Genomic DNA, 23,473 nt, shown 5'->3' on the forward strand with positions numbered 1-23,473 from the left:
ACTCGCCGCTCCGGGGACCTTTTTGGGGAAGGACCTGTTCGCCACTCGGAGGAGCTGCCGGGGAACGGGTGCGCCTGTCTCTCGGAGGAGCCGCGGGAGGACGCGCCCCGCCGCCGCTCGGGCGGCCCGGCGGAGTGAGCCGTGCCGGTGCAGCCCCACGGCCGGCGGGCAGGCAGGCAGGCAGGCAGGCAGGTGCTCCCGCGGAGCGGGGAATGGAAGGCAGCGCTCCGGAGCCACGGCCGGCCCGCCTGGAGGCAACGGGCGGGCAACGCACCGGAGGGAGGATGAGGGCAAAAACAACTCAAGTGCGGGGGCTATTTGCAGTGGGGCTTGTCCTCTGTAAATGCTGAGTGATTTCTACGGGAATTCAAAGCATTATGGCTTTAGAATTTAGTTTGAAGGGTTTTTTGTTGCTGTTGTGGTAGTTGTTTTCTCTATTATAGTTATTATGGGTTTCATAGCTTGCTTTCTGCTGCTCCTTCCCGAGCAACACTGAAAACAGGAGGGCTGCCTCATCACAAGTGAGTCAGTAGACCTTTCTGCAGCCCTTGGAAGACAGCTCAAAGTACCGATAAATTTTCTTCTCTTATCCTGCAGCGTCAACTAACCCCTAAAACGCAGCTGGCTAACCAGGTGGAAGTGACCTGTGTTGTCCTTCACTGTTTAACAATACCCCAACCTTTACCTTACTGGAATAAGAATATCTTTTCTCTTTCACAGGACCCTGTACTTCTCAGGTAACATCTGATACCATGTCAGGCAACAGGAGTGTCATTCAAAGGGTGATGTCCCTGAGGTGCTGCATAGACCCCCAGTCCCACCTTGCAGCTGACTGCATGCTGCCTGTGCACAAAATGAGCAGCTTGGAACTTTCAGGTCTGTATTTCCCCATGGCAACAGTACCTAGGGACGATACAGTTTTCAGAAGGTGAGAGGAATTAGCCTGACCATCCTGGCCATCTTTGTGTAGTGCTGCATCTGCTGGGAATTAGGAGTCTTGAAACTTTAAAATAAGCAGTGGGGAAAACCCTCCCTGACATAAACTGTGATGTGGCAAGATGACTGAGTACTCTTAGACTGCTGCCATATTCCAGTGACAGCTTTTCCATAGAAATAGAAATTATTTCATTATAAAAAGTCACTTAAGTGCTTTGGGTTTCTTCTTGGTTAAGATTATAGAAAGAGCATCAAATCCCGCATAGACCAAGCTTTTTATTTGACAACACTATTGCCTTAATTTTAACACATAACAAAAGTAAATAAAAAAACTTTCTCTTCTAATTGGGAGTAAAAAAAGAATGTAAGAAGTTAACGTTAACAATTAACAATGCTTCACAACTGAAGTGAAAACAAAGCAGTTAATATCTTCTACTCTGAACCATACATAAGGGTGTTTTCTAGTTACAGTTGTTGATGGCCAACTACTGCCATGTAGCATGTCTAGCCACCCTCAATATAGAGAGGCAAAGACACTGTCCATCATGGTTTGTGTTTATTACCTTAGCTTCAGACATTGCTATAAAATCACATTTCATATCTTTGTTCCTTGCATGCCATGACATTCTGCACCATTACAATTATATCAGAAATTGTTGCTCGCTCAGCAAGATTTCACTTCTTCCCCTTTCCTAAAGTATTGTTCAGGTTGAATATCTTTGAGTACCTTTGGTTTCTGTACTGAAAGAAATATGCAATATAATAAAATCTCCAGTGCTTTTTCTCCACATTCTGGATCCAGTCTCTAGGAAAGCTGTGTACTTTTGCATAGAAATAAAACTATTTCCTAAGCCCCCAGTTCCAGGATTTTTAAGAAAGATTTAACTGAGTTTGTTTTTGTTTTGTTGGGGTTTTTCTGCTTGCTTGTTTTTGTGGTGTTTTTTAAATCACATTTCTAAGCAGTCAGAATTTAAAAGAAAAATAATAGCAGACTGTCAGTCTGTTCTGCCCAATGACATGACCATATAGGTTAAAAAACTGTACTGGTAAGCGTTCTTTTCACTCTCTTGTTTCCTTTCTTTGAATTAATTTTGAATATAGCACCTAAGGAAGTTACCATAGCCTATACAGGGTGATATCTTCCTTGGAAAATGACTGATGTCTATGTTAATAAAGCCAGAGTGCTGTTATCTCTCCAAAGGCACATGGACTGTTGTCCTGAGCCATACTGAAGTAGCATCTTTGTCTCCTTTAACAGGAACATTCTGCAGCTTGCAGTGGAATCGATGTACTGACAGGAGTCAGTCAAACAGATCAAACTTCGAGTTGCTGTTCTGGGGGACATGTTAGCATGGGGGTGCTGTACTGAGACTGGTTGTCACAGACCAAATTGGATTGAGCCTGGCCAGACTCAAAGGGCACAGGAAGCCAGAGTCTGTCTGCACACACTGCTTGAGCTGCTTAATTCTGTAGCATGTTCATAGTCTCCTCCATGTCTCAAAAACAGCATGAAATCAAGCACAACAAATGTTTTGCCTGGAATTTCAACAAGTAGGCAACAGAGTGGAGGAGTCAAGTGGAAAGGAAATGGGAGATAATGAACAGGAGGATGACTTGTAGATGCCCTTGGAAATGAAGGTAAGTAAATAATGTTTGATGCAAAACAGAAGAGGGAACTAGGAGAATCCTTAAAATAGAAAAGTTATGTGGTTAATCAAATATGTAAAAAATCTTGGGTTGCAGTTTCAGAGTTGTTAATTCCAAGGTTGTGCAGAGCTCAGTCTCTCAGAAGTACTAAATTGATCTGTATGAGGCATGGCCATGGTGTCACATTACACTCATATTAGCTTCTGTCCATGCTACAGATTTTTTGATCTGCCTCTGGAATGACTGACAATAACTGATTGGTGCTTATTGTCTACTGGTACAAAGGGATAACATTTTTCTGAATAAATTTGAATTAGGAGAATCAGTTAAATTGCATTTGTTGTTTCCATTTGATAGCTGGGGTGTATTTGATCATTAATAGGAGGCCTACAGTCAGCTTTGCTCTGTGGCATTTCCACTGGTCAATGGCTGTTGTGTTAGGAGCTGTGTTGGTTAATACTGGACGGAGAGGTATTAGGGCAGTCTTTGTATATCAACAAGAGAACAAGGGTCTTAGCTGCAAGGATGTTTTGGAGCTGCCAAACTGGTATATACCCTGGGTTCTAGGATCTACAAAGACATTTCAGTCAGACCTGACAGCTGACAAACAAGCTTGAGTGGCAGGTAAACTGGTGATGCTATCCAAGGACACTCACAAAGAAGATAATAAGAGGGCTTTCAGGGAAGAGTTCTAGCTCTGCTGAGCTCTAATTTCTTGGTAGCCATTCACAGAAGAGAGAAAACTGTTTTGAGTTTGGACAGGGGGAGGTATCTCATCTGAAATACAAATAAATTAATATCTCTCTGCAGATGATTTATGGATCTGCTCCTTTCCCCAGAGCTAACTCGGAGATAATGTACGAGGGTAACAGAAGACCAAGGATTTAAGTGAAGCATGATTGATTGTGTCAGGCAAGAAAGGATGAGATTTAAATACTCTTTTTGGGGTTCTGTTGAACCTTTGATTTGCTTTGGTTAATCCACAGTGGAAACTGAGAAGTTTGGACACTGATAGTTGGATGTCTGTGGAGTGAGTCAGAGAGAGTGAATGCGTAACTAGGAAAGTGAAGCTGAGTCAAGGCTTTTATTCATTTGTTTATTTATACCAATATTTTTTATTTTTGAGGGGCAATAGAAAGAAAGGGTAAACCAAGAAGACTACATAATATTTTAGCCACATCATTTTTTAAAATAATTTTGCTTGTGTAATTTATTCCCTCTAGTAAAAATTTGGTGGCTTCTGGGCTTTTCTCCCTTTGCTTACTTTAATAGACCAGAAAGGTAGGAAAAACTAGGACTTTTTTCTCAAATGTCTCCCCTTGGGGCTTGCTGTTCTGCTATGTAGGTTTAACATGCAGCTAAACCAATCTAATGATTTGTGGCCACTCAAAGGTGGCTTTATTTTTTTGTGGCACTGTGTTCTGTCCCTTTCTTTGTGCTGATGCTGCTACTTACTGGACCTGCTTGTCTGCCATGTGTTTATTTGGCTCATGGAAGCATCCCAATGAGTGCCAAAATCAGCACAAAACTAGTCTGGAGTGCCCAGCTGGGAGATGAGTTTGGGAGATGGGGGATGTCATATTCTTAGCTGCCATAAACAGTGAGGCTGACTCAGTGTGCCTTCTGGACTGAACTACTGGGGTAAGCTCTTCAAGAAATGGAATTGTGAAATTAATCTCTCTTTCTATATAAGTAATGAAAAGAGTTGGCAATTAAGGAAGAAATACATTGATGATGATGATTGATGTTAATACAACTCATCCTCATGGGATTATCTGGCATTTTACACCTCTGAGTTTTTTTCAGATTCTTTGCAAAACCTGCAAACTCTGTCAGATCCCTTCAGTGAGCTACCACTGACTCATCTTTTGGCTTAAGATGTAGTTTCACTGAGATCTGGCTGTATGATGGGTTAGTACAAGGAGTTTAAACCAGAAGAAATCCTGGTTTTTTTTGCTGTGCTAGCTTTCTGCTCACTTAATTCCTTGAATCAAGCAGGCACCAGTATTTGCAGAATTGAGGCTAGAGAGAATGCTGACATGGACAAGGGGGAAGAGAATTGCCTTTTGAACAGAAGCTAAACCTTCTATCCACCTGGTTGCAATACAAGACTCCATCTTTAGGATGGGGCTTCAGAGTTGATTGAAACTGCTCTCATTCTGACTTCTTGAGGAAAGAAACCCTACTGCCTTCCTGGTATCAACCCTGTTAAAACAAACCCTGCTCAAAATGGCTTGTTTGCCTATATAGTCATGGTGTTACCAGCATCGACAGAAGGAAGATAAATCACATTAGAAGTTGAAATGGGAGTTTGGCTTTTTTCTGTAGCTTGGGATGGGGCCCCAAAGAGAGTGTTATTAATGAGCTAGTGGGGACTACATGCAGTCTTTGCTCATTGTCTGCTACCAGCAATTTAAGTCTTCACTGGAGCCTCTCTCCTTTGATATTCCACGATCATTGATTTTCCTTTGAACACTGACTCATTTACCCTAGTCTTCTCCCTCCTAAAGGATGAGCTAATGTCATTATAAAAATAAATTCTTTTTTCTGTGGTCAGCAGAACAAGTGAAGCCTGGTTTCCTATGGATTTGTCCTGATGTGGTACTACTGTGTGGATTCTCATATGTATATTAAGCAGCGTCTGCGCATGCTTACCATTTTATCAGTGACAGCTTTATTAGGACCTTTTTCATCCATTTGGCTTTGCATTTCACTTGTTACCTTTGTACAAATTTAGAAGGAATTTAGCAATGGTTTAAACATGCTTTTTTGGCAAGGAAAGTGGGGGAAGTAATGGGACCCAGAGGCAGAAACACCAACATAGAGTAATTTCATAACCCTTCTTTCCTTAGGAAATCAGGTTAAAAATTAGTCTTTTGACAGAGACCTCACATCAGGCTACAGACACAAAAAGTAAATGTTGCTGTTTACCATATAAAGGCTTCTCTTTACCTGCTGTAACAGATTTCTTATAAGTAAGGCTAAGCCAGTAGTTGGTGTTTACTTACTTGGTAATCTTCTCATCTTCAGCAATGTCCCTATCAGGTTTTGGGAACTTTTGGTTTGTTTGGGTTGGCTTTCTTTTGTTGTTGTTTTTGTTTTTTTGGGTTTGTTTGGTTTGGTTTAGTTTTTGGCTGTTTTTTAGGGTTTGGTTTTTTGCCAGAGTGCCTTCATGCATCAGTTGCTTTCACTTATTTTTAATTTAATTTTTATACTTGAATAAATGACTATGTAGATTTAAGACAAGGTGTTAAAAAGACTTGTGGCTTACAGGACACTGTAATGTCAATGATGCCATGAAAAATAAAGGCTTTAAATGCAACCAGGGATACATTCCTTTTACTTGGAGAAAAGCTAGCATCTTCTCTATGAGGTTTTCACAGTGTAATAAAATAGAAACTATTTTATAGAAATATTATTTCTTTTATATAAAATAAATATTGGGGTATTTTAATTTTTCTCCATTGTAACTTTATGCTTCTATTACTTTAGAAATGAAAATAAACAATTTATTTGCAGATTTGTTCAGTATTTTGTGCTTATCTTGAGGTCTGACAGAGTTGTCTTAAGGATGCCTTGCCTACCCCACAGTAGGGCAGCTGGATCCTGGAGCCCAGCTGCATCATCTTGGTTCTCTTTCCAATCACTTGGGCCTTGAAATGTCTGTTGTGCCCCCAGGTGTTACCTTTTGTCCTTGAACTAGTTTACAGATGGATCAGTTCCATGATTTTCTGACCCTGTCATTACAGATATGTGGGTGCTGGAGCAAGGGAGCAGGGAGCGAGCAGTCAGTCACAGGTACAACAGGAAAGGTGAGACTCTCCATCCAAGTGGCAATGCAGGTTCATGCTAGATTCCAATGACCATGCAAAATAAAGCACTATACCTTAAGGGATATGTGTGAAGGGAAGGGAGAGGGAGAGAAACAGGCAGAACATGTCCATCTGACTGTGGGAACTCAGGTACTGCCAGAGCCCTCCAGCTTTCTCTCCTGAGCATGCACATGATGCACCTTTCTCCTGAGCACAAGTCGTGTGAGCAGCTTCAGTCATGCTGGCTCCTGCATGGTGACCTGCAGTTCAGCTGGTCAGCTGTGCCTGGTGCATCGCAGCACTGGGATGGATGGATGGAGAAGCTGCAGCCAGGCTGTGGCTGAAAGGGAGATGCAGACCTTCCCTCTAGAGGAGAATGAGGCACAGACAAGGTGTGAGTTACTGCAGTGAGATTGCGACGCTTCGTAACGCGGCGAATTAATACAAAAATGGATCCATGTCTCGTCACTGTAGGGCAAGACTGAGAGGCTTTGCAGAAACACTTATGTTTTTGTATTTGTACATTGGAATTTTGAATTTGTACATTTGTACATTTTGTATTTGTACATTCAAAATACAGATGGAAGTCAACGGAAAACAAAACTGTGATCCTACCCCAGCACCAATGAGATCTGATACAGCCACCCCATGCTGGCATAGATCTGGTCATTAGAACAAGTAGCTGCTTAACCTTTAATAGCCTTGACATCTTATTTCTGATAAGGAGAGGGCCTTATTTGCTCAGAAAAGTGTTCTGAAAATCACCTGTTTTCCTTGTGAGCTATCAGGATGTCTGAGTACCTCATTCCTGAATTAAGAAAAAAAAGAAGGGGGAAAATAAAGATGAGTTACAGACTGAGAAAAATACTGCTTCTATAGAATATTTTTGCCAGTACCAACCATTAGCTTCTCTGTTGCACTCTTTGGACAACAGGTCTGCTAAATACCAAATCTCTGCTAGGGAGATCCTCCTACTGTGATGACAAGTGGCAAAGTTAAAACAGAGTTTGATGCCGTTAAATTGAATTAGCACAGTATTTTCTGTGGGTTCAGTCTCTAAATAGATACAGCTTGGTGGAAAGCTAACAGCACAAAATCTGGGAGCTACTGAGAATTGCAAAGGAATTTGAAGAAATTGGGTGCTCAGATCCTCTCACTGGGAATGGAATTTGGGCTGGAAACTCGTTTGCTTTTTAACAGGGATCACCTCAAACCTTGACGATCGTAACTCTGGATACAGCATCTGCCTGTACACTCACTGTCCAGGTTTTGTGGTGTCAATCTTCTAACATTCCTATTTCTCCATACACACGGGGGAACAATCACTTGTCATGATTAAGTGACATGTTCCTCTGTTAATTTCTTAACGGTCTCCATTTGATTTGTTCCCTCTTTGTTTTCTTCCAGTTTGCCACTTTGGAGGTGGCTGCGATTTGCTGTTTATTTTCCCGGCTGCCTTTGTTCTTTACTTCCCGCTCTATCTGGTCCCTCCTGCCCCAAGGGTTTCGCGGCGCTCTGCGTGTGGGTGACTTCACGCCCGCTGCGGCTCGCTGCTCAATCCCTCCCTAGTCGCAGACAACACACTGCACATTTCACTCCAAAAACCCGCTTTGAAAAGAGGCGGCTTTTCAGTGTTCCTGCCAGCGTTTTGCCCGTCCGAAGGCACGCCGGCGCCTGCCCAGCCGCCCCGCCGCTAGCTGCCGTACAACATGGCGGCGCCCGCCGCCCACTCGCACCGCCGGCACAGAGGAAGCGTCCGCCGCTCTAAGGCTCCCGGTGTGTGTGGCGACTGCCCCGCGGGGCGTTCCTGCGGCCGGACGCAGCCGTTCGGCGGGACGCAGGCAGCGGGCGGATCGGTGGGCGCTCGGCGGGGCCGCGGGCGGGCGGCGGGCCCGGGCGCGGGGGAGAGGAGAGGCTGCTGCGCGCATCCTGGAGAGGCCGCGGCTGCGGCTGCAGGTGCGCCGGTGCGCGGTCCGGTGCGCCCGCGGCCTCCCGCATGCTCGCTCCCGGCGTTCGGGCCTCTTCCCGGGGTAGATAACCGCGACCGAACCTAAAGCGGGTAGCGCGTTCCCCCTGATGCCGAGGGGAGCCGCGGACGCCCCCGCCTGCCCCATCCCGGCGGGCCTGGCAGCGGCCCGGAGGAGCGCTCGGCTGGGATCCCGGGCCCGCCCCCGGGCCTCGGCGCGCCGCTGCCGCCGGGGCTCAGCGGGGGCCGGGGCGTCTTACCGGGGCTTCTCCTGCCCCGGCGGGGGACCCGCACAGGATCACAGGCACCCCCGGTTCCCTGAGGGGCAGTGGCTGTTGGACAGGGCTGCGGGCGGGCTCGTTGCCCCCGGTGCTGGCACTCAGTTTACGGGGGGGCCGCGGACCGCCTGTTGCTTCGGGGCGCTCGGGCAGGTCCCTGGGCCGTGCTCGGCTGCTGGGAGCGGCTGTGCCGCATCGATGCTGGAGTAGCATCGACACCCGAACTTCTCCTTGTGGGGAAGCGAGCGCAAGGACAGCCTTTAGAAACAACGTGATGGGCTGGGATAGAGGAGCAGGACTGATTTCAGTTTATTGAAGGGGTACTAAGCTTCTGTATGATAGAGGGACAGCTAAATAAGATGCTGCTGTTTTAGGGCTTTTCAGTGCCCAAAGACCATTTGACCCTAGTATGGATGTGAATGTGATGGACAAATTAATGCTTGTTATTTACTAATGCGTGAACGGACGTGCTTATTCTGCAGCAATTTCATTTTGGCCTTGTTTAGATTGATCTAGTTACAAACTGAACTAAAAGGTGTTGATAATAACTGTGACCAGGTTATTTTTGGAATAGCAGAGTTTGTGGAAGTTGCACCAGTTTAATTGAATGGATTCCCTTTAAAAGTTTTTAGTGGTGTGATCAACAGCAGCGTTCAGTCTCCTCTTCCTGCCCAATCCATCACTGCAGCAGTCTGTCCCCAGGCCCCCAGTCTATCAAAGTGGGACCCGGAACTTTTTTCTGTCAGGATTACAAGTTATGGCTAGAACCTTATTGTGATAGCATTGCATGTGTTTAATATCTCTAAACACATTTTATTAAGTTGTCTTTAATTTCTTCCTCTCTTATTTTTCACTGCAGGCATGATGAAATCCCACAAGGCTGTTTTGAGAGGATGAGGTGAAGAGGGAGAAAGGGCAATAAAAAATGGCCAAGCAAACAGCCGTGACGATTACTTTGGCGACCCTGCTGGGTGTTGCACTGGGGGGCCTGGTTTTGTGGAAAGCGACCCAGCATCGGAAAGGAAAAACACGCTGTAGCAGTCAGCAAGAGGAAGCAGCAGGAAAGTCAGGAGATGAGAAACTCATTAAAGCAGAGGATAAGAAGGTGCTTTCCTTCTTCAGATCTCCCACCTTTTGCTGGATAGAGAGGACCCTTGGTGCAGACATAGTGATAGTTTCAGAGCAGGAGGAGTGGGATCATGCCGAACCATTGCTGAAGAAGGAGCTGGAGAAGTGGCCGGTTCTTGGAATCGATTGTGAATGGGTGAGTGATCAAGAAGCGCCTCTCCTTCCTTTAGATTGCAAATTGCATGGGGAAATCATTGAAGATGGAACAATTTCTTTGCTTAAACAGATACCATGGTGTGTTGACTATTGAAACTGTAATTGTCGGTCATGAGGGCAGTGAAGCAGATGCTAATTTTGATTCTTCTTACGTTTAAATATGCTAAGTTTTTGATTCACCAGATGTATTTGTTTCCTGAGTTCCGTCATAAGTCGACTTTACTAAATATAGTAACAGTTGTATGGCTAAATATAGCATTATGCGTTTTGTGTAATATCTCTTTAAAGGTGATTTACTAGAAAGTAGCTTGACTTACGCTATTTTAAATCTAGCTACATATTCAAGAAACAATATCTTAAGAATGTTAAGTCCGAAAAGGAGGATAATACTGATACATAGATAAAACTCACTGGGACAACCAAAAAGCAAAGTTCCTCTTCTGCTTGTACATTTGCATGTGTGATATCTCAAACAGGCTTTAAGTAATTTATAAAGCCTGGCTTTGCCATTGTTTTTACTGGAAATTTACTCACCCCACAGTCATTAGTATAAGCCACAGCTAAGCAATATATTTGCCATACACATTCATATAGTGGGTGGCTTTGTGTTGATGTGGATTCTGAAATGTTTCTGATTTCTTCTACCAGCTCAGCTATGAAGGGGAAGGGTGAAAGGGGGAAAGATTGTCATGTGGGAATGTGGCAAGAAGTAGCTTGGGCACAGTAACACTGTGAAAAAGACCACACAATTTGCCATGAATTTTTAGAGACATGTAACAATACTTTACTGTGTAAACAGTACTGTGTAATACAATACTGTGTAAACTGATAAGTATTTCCTGCTTTCAGTGGCCTTTTTTGCAATTTGCTTCAGGTCTGGTATTACTAATAATACAATAACCCGGACTCTCATTTTTTATTTCATTGCAGGTATCTGTGGAGGGAAAAGCAAATCCTGTATCCCTGTTGCAGATGGCTTCTTCCAGTGGCCTCTGCATTCTTGTTCGGTTGCCCAGGCTTGTTGCCGGTGGCCAGACTCTTCCAAAGACCCTGGTGGACATCATGGCAGATAGTGCTGTGTTGAAAGTTGGGGTAGGATGCTGGGAAGATGCTTGCAAATTGCTTCATGATTATGGTCTTCCAGTCAAAGGGAGCATGGATCTCCGCTATTTGGCCATGAGACAGCGGTAAGTGCCTGAACACAGAGGTAGGTCCAAGTGCCTGAACACAGAGGTAGGTCCAGCTTGAGGCCTCATTTGTTGGAAAGTTGGAAATGTATCTTAGGTGATTTGCATAAGCTGAATGATATCAGGCTGGTATGTCTGGAATTCTTAGGGTGGCTTTAGAAAATATGCGTTGATAGCTGTAGCCCAAGAGCCTGTGATGCTTCTATTCTGTGATCTTAAGGGAAATGAAATCTTAATGAGGATTTCATTTGATAATTGTGTCCTTTAGTCTTCTCTCACAGACTGATACCTTTGTGGACTTCTCTGTGTACCATGCTTCAGCTCTTAAGAAGTCCAGGCACAGCGATTTAATGCAGTAAGAATGAGCACTTGTCAGCAGATGTTTGAATGCCAAGAAGTGTGAGTTAAATGTGCGCAGGGCATGTAAACGGAACTGTTGAATTTCAAGATTTCTTGAAATGTTACTAAATAAACCAGTTCCAATTTTCTCTTTTAATAACAGTTCTTCTATGGAAGGGTTACACTTGTGATGCCATTTTCTTATCTTTTACTCTTCCTGAAACAAGATGTTTTACTTGCAAATATTCTTCATGTACAATTATATGTGTGCCTGGGTATGGTGTTTGTGATCTGGGCCACACGTTTTCTGACCTATTGGTGCCTTTTTAACACTGAGGATGGGCTTCTTGTCTCCAGTGGCTAGGATTCTTCCTGGTTCTTGGGCTTCTCATGAATCCCTAGGACAAGTGGTCCATCACTAAATGAAGGGCCTCTTTAGTTCAGAAGGGAGTAGTTCAGAGCCAAACACTTCAGCCTTACATGTTACTAACTCCCAGTCTTGCCTGCTTTGCATATTGCAGACACAAGATAATTACTAAATCTAGAAAGGACATTTTAGTAGAGGTGGGGAGAGGGCCTGTAAAGCTGAGAGGCAGCTGTGTGCTGTTTGAGTCATGCATCATGTGCATTGTGTTCTCGCAGGTTCTCTTCAGAGGCCATCTGAATTTGCATGAGTATAGTTTCATTTTTAATATATTTGTTTCACTTTCTTTGTTGAATTGAAGGAAGGATCTACTTCACAACTGCCTTAGCCTTAAGTCTTTAGCTGAAAAAGTCCTGAACTTCCCACTTGACAAATCTCCTCATGTGCGTTGCAGCAACTGGGAAGCAGAAGAACTGACACAAGATCAGGTGTGTTCCCCACTTCAACTTACTGTTTTGTGAAGAAAAGTAACCTTCTTAGTTGCAAAAGAGGATTTACAACAGGGAGATCTGAGCCTTTTCAAATTATTCCTCAAACCCTTATGTGTGACGGGGCCTAAAGTTAATTTCAGACTCACTGCCTGCATTCCCCTCCTTCTCCTTTAAGATAATTTTCTGCTATTCTCCCTGGATTCTTTACCGTTTTCCTTTAGTCCTGAAAGATCTATGAGACAAGATACCTTGAAGAAGTGTTTCCAAAACCTCACCTTTTTATTATTTTCTTCAGTCTGTATCAGTCAGTGCAATATTAGAGAGACCCTGGAAATCTTGTTCACCTTCTTTAGAGCACTGAGTTTTCCCCGACTGCCCAGTTTCTTTAGTGAAGCTGCACATGCCTGCAGAAGCAATGACCAGCAGAGGGAGTGACAGGACAAAAAACCGTGCTGAATACTCTTAGCCAGTGTGCCAAAAGGGAACTTTTTACGAAGGAGGGATTGGTGGGATGTGAGAATGTCTGACCTAAATACATTTTCAGTCCCTTGCAGTTCCTGGGGGCGCTACCCCAAGGTAGTGGGATGTGGTGTTGTTATGAAAGGGCCACTCAACTGGCAAAATTAAAAAGGAAATTAATCCAGCTTCTGGTTTTACTGTACCTTCTGCTAAAGACTGATAATGTTGGGAGTATTTGCTGTTTGTCAGTATCTTAATTTCTGTGCTTTTCTGCAGGTTCTCTATGCTGCTAGGGATGCCCAGGTCTCAATGGCTCTGTTCTTCCGTTTGCTGGGATTTACCAGCCTCCCTGCTACATCTGAAGGTGAAAACTCTGTCACTGCTTGGGAGAAAGCCCGGAGTAAATGCCAGGGCTTGGTGGATATCCCATTTAGAGGAAGAAAGAGTGGCAGCACAGGAGAGGAGAAGAGTGGAGAGGGACGTTCCCCTCAGAAAACAAGGAATCGGAAGTCTTGCATGAACGGCCAACCCTCTGGCAATCAGCAAATGAGAGATCCGCGGAGGCAGAAGCGAAAGCCTCTGGGTGTGGGATATTCTGCAAGGTGAGTGGAAGAGCACATCTTACTCTTTGCACTGCATGTGGAAAACCCTGAGTGTTGCCTCATGCTCTAGTCATTAAACAAAGTAGCTCATGCGAGCTAGGAAAGGCAGCACAGGACCTAACAGTCATGGGGGTCAGATCCTGTTTCTGTTTTCCTCATTTTCCTCTAGGTGATATCGAAAGCGGAGGCAGCACTCAGATCTCTACTTAGATCATGAGCAAGCTGAGGTGTTAAGTTTTACCCTTCTTTCCTTCCTTTACCCTTCCTTCCTTCCTTCCTTCCTGTGTGGAAGCATCAGCCAGAGAGCAGAATCCTAGCAGGAGGCCGTTGGCTTTCCAGGTGTTATTCTTGGGTGTCCAGGGTGTCCTGAGCAGGGCTAGGAGTTGGACTCAATGATCCTGGAGGGTCCCTTCCAACTTGGCATGTTCTGTGATTCTGCTGCTCAAACAGCTGTGCCCTGTCTTCTCCAAGGAAAAGGTGGCAATTTCACAGAGCTTGTCCTTTCATCAGGATCTGCCTCATGGACTGTTGTTTTCCCTTTGCTGTCCCATGTCACTGTGGCCACAGAGATAGCAGGGCTGAAAGCTGAGGTTAGCAGGGGTAAAACATATTGTGTGAGGAACCAGAGGGTACAGGGAGGAACAGCCTGTGGTAGCAGCAAAGCAGTGCCCTTCTCTGTTGGTCAGAGGGCAAGAGGAAGGAATAGTGCTGCTTTAGCCTTGCAGAGATGGCTATTGCTGGATTCAGGATTACCATCCTTGCAGGTGATTTTTTGGAGTGAATCCTAAATTCTTAGGAGCTTTTGCTAGCAAGAGTTCAGTTGTTTTTAAATGAAAAACAAGTTGGAAAAGTTGCTTTAAGCTCAGTGCAGTGGAAGATCTGGGGTATCTGTATGTTTGCTTTTGTTAGGATACAATCTAATAAAATTTGTCATTGGAAATAACTAAAATTACATGAAAATATCATTGGGAAAGAAATAAATTTTTGTATTTGTTTTCTTTTTTTCAAGTTTATTGGATTGGCAATGGAGAAATTTTAATGTAGTCAATAGTATTGATTTCATTAGCAGTAATTAACAGTATTCTGTTTTACAGAGCAAGTCCCTCATATTTATTTTAATTTTTTTTTTTGGAGGCTGTGTAATACAAAACAGGAGGACTGCATCTCATGGGAGGATTAAAATTTAAACAAAATTACATTCCAAGATAAATTAAGATCTCTCCATATATGTTTATTTACTGTTTGTTTTTAACTGTGCTTGACTTCATGAGAGGTCTGTAGACTCACTGCTTTTTACAGTATTTACTGCAATGTGGCTCTAGTCTGTGATAACACTGGATATGGTTTCAAAAGTCCTTTTTCACTCTTCCTTTCTGTTTAAGTCTGTTTAGTTTTAATGTTTATTCATTTAGAGCTGGGAAGCACTGAAATTATCATGGTGGCTGAGTTGAGCTGTGGATGCTCAGTGGAAGGAGATGGCCTACGAATCAACCTTTTTAACTGGTAGAGCTCTGCTGAGAACTAATTTGTACAATCTCGCTGTAGAGAGGAAAGGAAGCTTTTCTGCAGTGTATTGTGACATCTCTGGACAGCTCCTCCCAGGTGCTCTCTGAGCCCAGCCTGCTCCATGCTTCAGTTTTGTTTGAAGGAGGTTGGCAGAGTAAGGAATGTTTTCTGCAAAACAGAGCCCTTCCACACACTGCCACAAACTGCCAGAGGCCACTCACACAGGACTTCTTGTCACTGCCAAAGATTGTGTTTGAGGGCATCAGCCCAGCTTTGTTATTCTCCTGAACTCATGTGTTCAAGTTCCCAGTGCTGAACTCATGTGTTCAGGTTCCCAGTGCAGAAGTGTTTTTGGACCATTTCTCTTGAGTGAATAAAGTTGTTGCTATTCACACTAAATTTTAGAAAAGTTTTCATTAAAAAACACTAAAATCCAAGCTTAGGCAGCTGATCCTTGAAAGTGCCTTGCCTGTAAGTTAGCGGTCTCTTTGAGCTTACTCTTAGCTCATCATCTTTTGTAACTTCAATTCTTTTTTGTTTTCTATTTCAATTTTTTTTTTAAAATGCTGTCTTCGCTGATGACATCTCTTGAAAACTGGGATTCAAGAGTTACAATTCTGTTGGCAGCAGGAGAGCAAAGATACCTTAGAGTCAGTTGGTGAGCCCTGGATAAATTTTCAGATGTACTGCTTCCCTAAGCAGCAGACTGTGGAGTCTCAGCAGCCTCAAGTTTGTGTTTAGGGGTACTCCTGTGGTTCAGAGGGAGCTGCCTGAAAAGCAGTGTGGCACACAGGGCTACAGAAAGGTCTGGGGTTTTTTGCATGCTATTATAGCTGCTATAGTATTGGCCTTGTTTCATAGAAAATCTCCACTGTATGACAACTGCTTCCTGCATGCACCAGATGGACAGCCCCTGTGCACTTGTGATCGCAAGAAGGCTCAGTGGTATTTGGACAAGGGGATTGGAGGTAGGCATACCATTTTCCTGTTGGTATTTGAAATGCTCCTCTCTCTCTCCTCTCTCTCTCCTCTCTTTCCCCTCTCTCTCATCTTCCTAATGGAGCATGATTTTTTTGGTATCCTTTCTTTTTGGAAGTACTGTTGGGGATTCACTAGGATGACTCTTACATTGTAGCATTGTTATTTTAGCTCTCCAATACAATTTGTATTGAATATTTTCTCTTTGCCTTTATCCTTTTAGAGCTAGTTAGCACAGACCCTTTTGTTGTGAAGCTGCGTTTTGAGCCTTCAGGACGTCCTGAGTCCCAGGTTGATTATTATCTGACAGTCAAAGAAAACCTCTGTGTTGTGTGTGGCAAGCGAGAATCCTATATCCGGTGAGTTGGTTAGTGGGTAGGAGGTAATTGCATCTTCTAAAACAGGGCTGAGGTCTGCATCAACTTTGGCATCCAGAAGCTTGGTTAGTGGCCTGAAACATTGTGCTTCTTCATGTCCTGGATGGGACACTGTTTGAGTGCTCTGCAGTTGTTTGGCTGTATGAAACACTGAAGAGACCAGCCTTTCCTGTAACAGAGGCAGGAGATACTGATCCTAGGAGAGATCAAAGCCTGTGGAACATGTATGTGCTGCAGTTTGAGTGGCAGGGGCAGCCGTGTGCTGACACACACTGGGTGAGTGGCATACCCACCCGAAAAGAGCTGTACTATTCCTTCCACTACTTAATCCTTTACTTTTGAAAGGTTTAAGTGAGCCTAAAGCTCGTGAGGTCAAAAAGAACAAGATTTTTCTCTTTGTCTTTTTGTCTGCTACTGATTAGTTGAGAAGTATACTTCTCATAGTGCATTACTTGATTTTTAGGTCGCTTTTTTTTTTTACAGTAGGAATCTTTAATTGAAAGTGATGAATTTTTGGAAAGGAAAATAGAGAAATGCAGAAAATTTGGTGAGAGAACTACAAATGAAAATAATAAAAATAATCCCTTTCTGTACTACCTGTCCTGGTAATCTTTGCTTACCTGGACTTCTGGTTTTAGCTGAGCCTTTCTGGGGCAGGAGGAGGAGGAACTGGGTAGCAGCAGCTCCAGACAAATGCAATGAGCTGCCTGTTTTGTCTTCTCTAGGAAGAATGTTGTTCCTCATGAATACCGAAGACACTTCCCCATCCAGATGAAGGACCACAACTCACACGATGTGCTCCTCCTCTGCACGTCCTGCCACGCCATCTCCAATTACTATGACAACCACCTGAAGCAGCAGCTGGCCCAGGAGTTCGGGGCTCCCATCGGCTCCGAGGAAGGCGTGCGGCTCCTGGAGGACCCTCTGCGCAGGCAAGTGCGCTCGGGGGCGCGCGCCCTGCTGCATGCAGACAGCCTGCCTGGGCCCCGCAGGGCAGAGCTGCTGCGAGGCATCAAGGACTTCTATAGCACAGACACAGTCACTCCAGAGATGCTCCAGGCAGCAGCTGATCTGGAAACCAGGTATAGCAAGCCCATGTAGGCTGAGTGTAAGGTTTTTAGTTGTTTGTATTGCGTTTTCCTGCTGGTTTTGTTTTTGTTTATACCCATCTCCCCTCAACCCACCATTGGTCTCTGAACTGCAGCTCTTGTTTCTTTCCCTCTTTCTATTCTTCCTCACCAGCCTTCTGTTCTTGCTCTCCATCTTCCCCTCCAACATTTTTGTACTTCTTTTGAAGGACAGATCAGGAAAAGAGTCTGAAAGACAGTCATATCAGAAGTCTTCTTCACTTTCTCAAAGTCTCCCCAAAAATCTTTTCTTAACAAGTGTCTAGTCTCTGTTTGAAATTAGTATCTTCTTCTTGTGCTCGCTGTTGTTTGTAAAGTGCAGATGTTGTAACTCAGAACTCATCCAGGCAGGGAATTCAGTGACAGCTCAGCACTCTGAAGGGTCATATAATTCTTGCCTTGAGAAATTTTCAGTCTCCTGAGGAGCTTGTAATGGACCTTAAGAGCTTTCTTTAGTGTTGCTGTAAAGAAGAACACTTTTTCCATTCAGAGAAACCAGCTTTACAGTGTAACTGTGTTCCAGAAAGCAGTCTGGCGTTGAAGCAAAGCTTAAAACTCTCCCTCTTGGTTAGCTTACCCTTTTTCTGTAATTAAACTCTGCAGCTGAAAGTATCTTCAGTGTCTTGCTGTTCACTGGAGACAGATCTGGAGTCTGACAGCGGGCTTGTGCGAAAATAAATTGTGCTTGTGTCCTGGCAGGATCTGCAATGAGAGCTACGTGCCACACGGACTGAAGGTGGTGCAGTGTTGTGCTAAAGGAGGCCTGCGCTCTCTCATGCAGCTGGAAAGACGCTGGCGGCAGCATTTCTTGGACAGCATGAAGCCCAAACACCTCCCAGAGCAATGGTCAGTGGACCATAACCATGTGAAGTTGATCCAAAAGTATGGGGAGGATCTTCAGATCAAGCTGTCATGAAACTAACTTCCTGGACTCTGGATAGTGTCTAACGGACATGTGTAACTGAAGATGGAAAGACTGTTTTTATTTCTACATCTCCACTAACACCTGGGGCCTGGGTTTGCAAAAAGGCAGCAGTAGATCTGCCAGATTTGCCAGTTAAAATTAAATTTGGTGGTTTGTAGAGTTAAATCTTTGAACTTTCATGTAGTTTGGAAGTTTAATCCTACTCTGTCACTTACTAGTTCAGGGCAAGAGTGATATGATAAGGGAACTTGTCTTCTCAAAGTGACTATGAATAATCATTTTCTTGCTCCCAGGATGTCTGATGCCTCCAGACCATTTCTCATATAAAGTGAGTTCAGAGAAAGGCAACAAAAGCACAATAGATTAATGTTTCTGGATTTTTCTGACATACATTTGTGCCCTTAGCTTTACCTTGAGGCCAGCAGGAGCAGGGAGGTCATCCTTCCCCTGTGCTTGGCACTGGTGAGGCACCTTGAGTTTTGTGTCCAGTTCTGGGCCCCTCAGTTTGGGAAGGACATTGAGATGCTTGAGCACATCCAGGGGAGGACAGTGAGGCTGGTGAGGGGCTTGGAACACAAGCCCTGTGAGAAACAACTGAGAGAGCTGGGGGTGCTTAGCCTGGAGAAAAAGAGGCTCAGAGGTGACCTACTCACTCTCTACAGCTCCCTGAAAGGTGGTTGTAGTCTGGTGGAGGTTGGTCTCCAGGCAGGAACTGACAGAACCAGAGGTCACAGTCCTAAGCTGCGCCAAGGGAAATGTAGGTTGGGTATTAGGAAAATGTTTTTTACATAAAGGGTCATAAAGTATTGAAATAGTTTGCCTGGGGTGGTAGTGGAGTTACCATCCCTGGATATGTTAAAAAAAAGACTGGATGTGGCACTCAGTGCCATGGTCTAGTTGAGGTGTTAGGGCTGGGTTGGATTTGATGATCTTGAAGGTCTCTTCCAGCCTAGTGATTTGGTGAGGGTCTTCTTGGTAAAAATCTTTCTTTGCTTTCAGTGCAGTTATATTCATAAGAGTTCTTTCTAGAGAAGACTCCTTGCCAGAGAGAGATTCCTTGTAGGGAAGAAGCAAAGAAACCTTATTTTTTGCAGATTCTGAGCTGTCCCAGCATTGCAGATAGGCCTCAGCAAGTTTCCAGATGGCAAGTGCCTGATGAGAAGTGACACTCTGGCAGTATGGAAATACCCATGACAAGTCTTTTGTTAAACAGCTTTCAGTAACACAGAGTTTATAAAAAATATTTTTCCTGATTCTGCTTGTTTGTTGTGAGCAGTGTGCTCAGGCATGCAGGGCTGTTACAGAGACAGGGTGGCATAACTCCTGTGGCTGGAATGTTGGAATGGAAGGATGGAGGCACTGGAGGCAAGGAGGAGGTGTCACCTTCTATGTCAGTGACTGGTGGGAGAGCACGGAGCTCCATCCCAAGTGCCTGGAGCTCAGCCTAGGGATGGATGAGGAGCCCATCAAGAGCTTATGGGTCAGGATTAAAGGGAGGGCAGGGACAGGTGACAGAGGGGATCTGCTACACGTAACCCAGCCAGGAGGACAGTAGATGAAGCCCTCAACCTTGTGTTCACAAGGCCTGGTCTTCATGGGGGACTTCAGCCACCTCATATCTGTTGAAGAGGCAGCATAGCAGAGCATAAGCAATTCAGGAGGTTCCTGGAATGCATTGATTACTTTTCCAGAAGCCAACTGCATCATGGGCTATGTCAAAAGAGGCATGACCAGCAGGCCAAGGGAGGTGATTCTTCCCCTCTATTCTGCTCTTGTGAGACCACCTGGAGTATTGTGTCCATCTCTGTGGCCCCCAGCATTATAGAGCAAGTCCAGAGGAGGACTACAAAGATTATCAGATGGCTGGAGCACCTCTCCTATGACTTTTTACAAGAGTGTGTAGTGATAGAACAAGGGTTAAGGTCTTTAAACTGGAAGAGGCTAGGTTTAAATTAGATATTGGGAAGAAATTCCTTACTGTGAGGGTGGTGAGGCACTGGAACAGCTTGCCAGAGAAACTGTGAATGCCTCATCCCTGGAAGTGTTCAAACCAGGCTGGATGGAGCTATGAGCAACCTGGTCTAGTGGAAGGTGTCCCAGTCCATGGCAGGGATGTTGGAACTGATGTTCTTTAGAGTCCCTTCCAACCCAAACCATTCAGTGATTCTTTGAATAGCACTTGGTAAGTACCTTTTCATATCAGACTGAAATAAGTACAGGTGTCTTAAAAGGGATGAGAGGAAACCTTTAAATTAAAGACCAGAAGCTTTTAAGAGATCTGACCACACATGGCAAAAAATGGAAAATCTCATGTTCGCTACCTGGATTTGACATGTGTGGTGGTGAGCAGGTTATACTCTCTTCATGCCTGTTTGTCTGTCTCTAAAATGGGACTAATAATACTTAACTATCTCACAAGGGTGTTGTGAGGCTTAATTAATTCATGTTTTTGTAAAATGCTTTGAAAATATAAGCTAGTGTGTGCTAATTATTGTTTTTTAAGATGTGCTGCTGTCCAACTTCCTTAAATATTCATGGTTTTTGTCTGGTGCTAGACCTTAGTTAAAGATAACTTTTTACAAATACACACTTCTTTCTGTACAGTCCCTTTTGATGATTTTGATTGCATGAGATGAGTGTGCTTCTACTGAATGATGAAGCTATGCTCAACTTTTATATGCCTCTGCAAAGAAGTTTCAGTAAAACCCTTGTCTTCACACTGCTGTGTATAGTGCAGTTGACCCAATTTTTTCATAACATTTGGGCAGAATCCTGGACCTGCTGTGATTGTGGCTGAAACTGGCCCTTATCAGATAATTCAAGAAATTTCACAGGCCAGGGGTAAAAACCCTGTTTGTAGCAGAGACTGTTTGAGATAAGTAGGAGCCATGGAGAGAAATGGGACATTAATGCCATCCCAGAGGAGCTGCAATAGCAGCATGAGGAATCAAAGATTCATGATAAATACTATTTGTCACAGAGCTGCAAATGAGATAATTTTCATTATAAGGGCAATTTTTTCTCCTGTACCACTGGCAAGTCTTAACAAAAAAATCATCTAGCCAAATGTGGTATGTCTCTGTGCTCATTCACACAGCTGATTATAATCCCAGCATGACCTTCCTGCCTGCAGCAGCAGTTTGGATATAACTTTTTCTCTCCAAAGCATTTTGAGCATGTGTTCAGCTAGTGCTATATCCTGTCTCCATCTGATCGGGGTGTTGAGAGCTCTGTGTGACTCAGAAACTCCTTTTCTGTCATCAGGAGTGCAAGGTGTCCATTTCACCTCTTTGTTCTGCTTTGTTTTTTTCTCCCTTTGTTCTGATATAGGAACTCCTGATCAAACTCTTTAATGGAACCAATTGGCTGACCACAGGGTCAGGTCTTTTCTGTTTGTGAGACAAGAAAGTAATGTGGAGACAAGAACTGGACTGCAGATCCTCTATTTTTGAGAAGCCAGTGGTATCATTGAAGAGGGTTTCTTCCAAATCATTTGTTCAGAAACAGAAACTAGCAAGGAGAACTTCCTTCACAAATATTTTCTAAACTAAGATACTTTGCTGTTTGTAAGATATCCTTAACTTGCATAATTTTAATTCAATCTGAAAGAAGAGGGGAAGCAATATATTTATTACGCAGAAATAGATTGGCTTTATTTTATTATGATTTTAGATTTTCTACTAGTCTATAGATAAAACTTCTTTGTATGTCTCCATTGCTAATTGTTACATTCTATAAAAATTTACTCTTTTACCAGACTTACCACTTTTGAAGTTCTCTTGTTCCTTTCTTGCATGCTTGCTTTTTCTCTTCTTTCCTTGTGTCTTACCCAGGCCTTACAGGTCCACTGTTCCTCACAGTAACACCTGGACCTCACCCTCCGAGTTTCCTTTCCAGTGCCCCCCTGATTGGTGTGTCAGAGATCAGCAGTGCAGAGCCCGTGCTGGCACCAGTTCTGTACTTCTGAGTGCTGGGATAGTGAGCTTGCTCAGGTAGGTTTGAATAGTGGGTTCAGGTGCTGTGCTTGGCCTGGTCATTCTGGTCAGTCATGGCTACAGGTCTACATTTGTTCAAATGAAACCTTAGATTTTTCTCAGGCTGGGCATTCATCTAGGTTGCACCAAGTATTTTACCTTAACTGGGACAGTCCTGCACTTAACCACACACATCCATTTTATCTGTGCAGGGGGAGAATTGGCAGTGCTCTCTGTATGGGCTGGCTTTCACAACGTGGGGTTTTTCTTTCTGTTGCTTGTCACTTCACATTTTTAAGTTTGTCCAAAGTATGCTGCCAGAGATGGGGGAGAGAAATTTTCCCTCTTACCTGGTGCTTGGTGCCACCTGCCTGGTTCTTGCAGGTTAGCAGGGAGCACACCACATCTGCTGAGATCCCCAAACGTGTCTTGGCTCATAAATTCCCTGCAGAACTTGCTTCCATCCTTTTTGTTTCACATGTTCTGCCCATGTGAAACAGATGTTCTGTAAGAATATGACTGGGTATGAATTTCCAAAGACATGCCTCAGGAGTGAGAGAAGCAATGCCCTTGAAACCCTTCCTCCGTGGGCTACAAACTTTTCTGTCTTTCTAAACACTACAGTTGGTGTTTTTTCTTAATTTCTTCAGTAACTCAGACATTATTGCAAGGTGCAGGATTTACCAGCTGGGCAACATTGTCTGTTGGAGTTGCAGTAGGTGTTGCACTTTTGAGCAGGCCATACATGACATGTTAATTATGCTGCTGACAGTCTTGGCATTTGGAGTGCCTTGGTTTTCCTCTTTTGACAGTCGCTAAAGGTCCCAGCTGTCACATCTGTGACTGACAGGACAGAAGACAACATCTCCCTGTGGGCTTGCATTCTGTGTTTGGTATTCAGTAATGGCAGGCATGGGAAGCTCTCTTCCTGTTGCATTTCTATTGCTCTGGCTCCTTAGGGAATATCTGAACTCTGCACTGTCTGTAACATGGTTTTGGTGGGAGTTTTTCCATGAAGGGAATGTGGTTGCCTTGAGAAGCACCTCACTGCCTGGGCCCCATGCCTGAATGTCTTGGAGGAACTAGGACTCTGTAACAAGGACTCACCTGCCTGTCTGCAGTGTTCTGTACGGATTTAGAGGCACCTCTAGTCTGAACCAGAAAGTCAATTCTCATCATCGCTCCTTCATCTCCTTCTTTTGGGCCCCCACAGTTGTCCAG

The 23,473-nt window shown here is 44.1% G+C and overlaps 1 protein-coding gene across 7 annotated transcripts; it reads left to right on the top strand.

Annotated features, from left to right (window-relative positions):
- The first annotated feature begins 309 nt into the window (after positions 1 to 309).
- EXD2 (exonuclease 3'-5' domain containing 2) lies at positions 310 to 22,036 on the top strand. 7 transcript variants are annotated; one of them, XM_058025741.1, is made up of 10 exons: positions 310 to 876; positions 2,195 to 2,574; positions 9,499 to 9,903; positions 10,854 to 11,110; positions 12,175 to 12,301; positions 13,040 to 13,365; positions 15,733 to 15,839; positions 16,073 to 16,208; positions 16,952 to 17,308; positions 18,053 to 22,036. In XM_058025741.1, the coding sequence occupies exons 3-10, from the start codon at positions 9,565 to 9,567 to the stop codon at positions 18,267 to 18,269; spliced, it is 1,866 nt and encodes a 621-aa protein (XP_057881724.1). In that variant the 5' UTR covers positions 310 to 876; positions 2,195 to 2,574; positions 9,499 to 9,564; the 3' UTR covers positions 18,270 to 22,036. The 7 variants fall into 7 exon arrangements, with proteins under 7 accessions (XP_057881724.1, XP_057881721.1, XP_057881723.1 ...); XM_058025738.1 differs by lacking the exons at positions 310 to 876; positions 2,195 to 2,574 and adding an exon at positions 8,085 to 8,171; XM_058025740.1 differs by lacking the exons at positions 310 to 876; positions 2,195 to 2,574 and adding an exon at positions 8,180 to 8,251.
- Positions 22,037 to 23,473: the final 1,437 nt, after the last annotated feature.

Source organism: Melospiza georgiana, chromosome 6 (genome assembly GCF_028018845.1).
Source record: "Melospiza georgiana isolate bMelGeo1 chromosome 6, bMelGeo1.pri, whole genome shotgun sequence".
Lineage (NCBI taxonomy): Eukaryota > Metazoa > Chordata > Aves > Passeriformes > Passerellidae > Melospiza > Melospiza georgiana.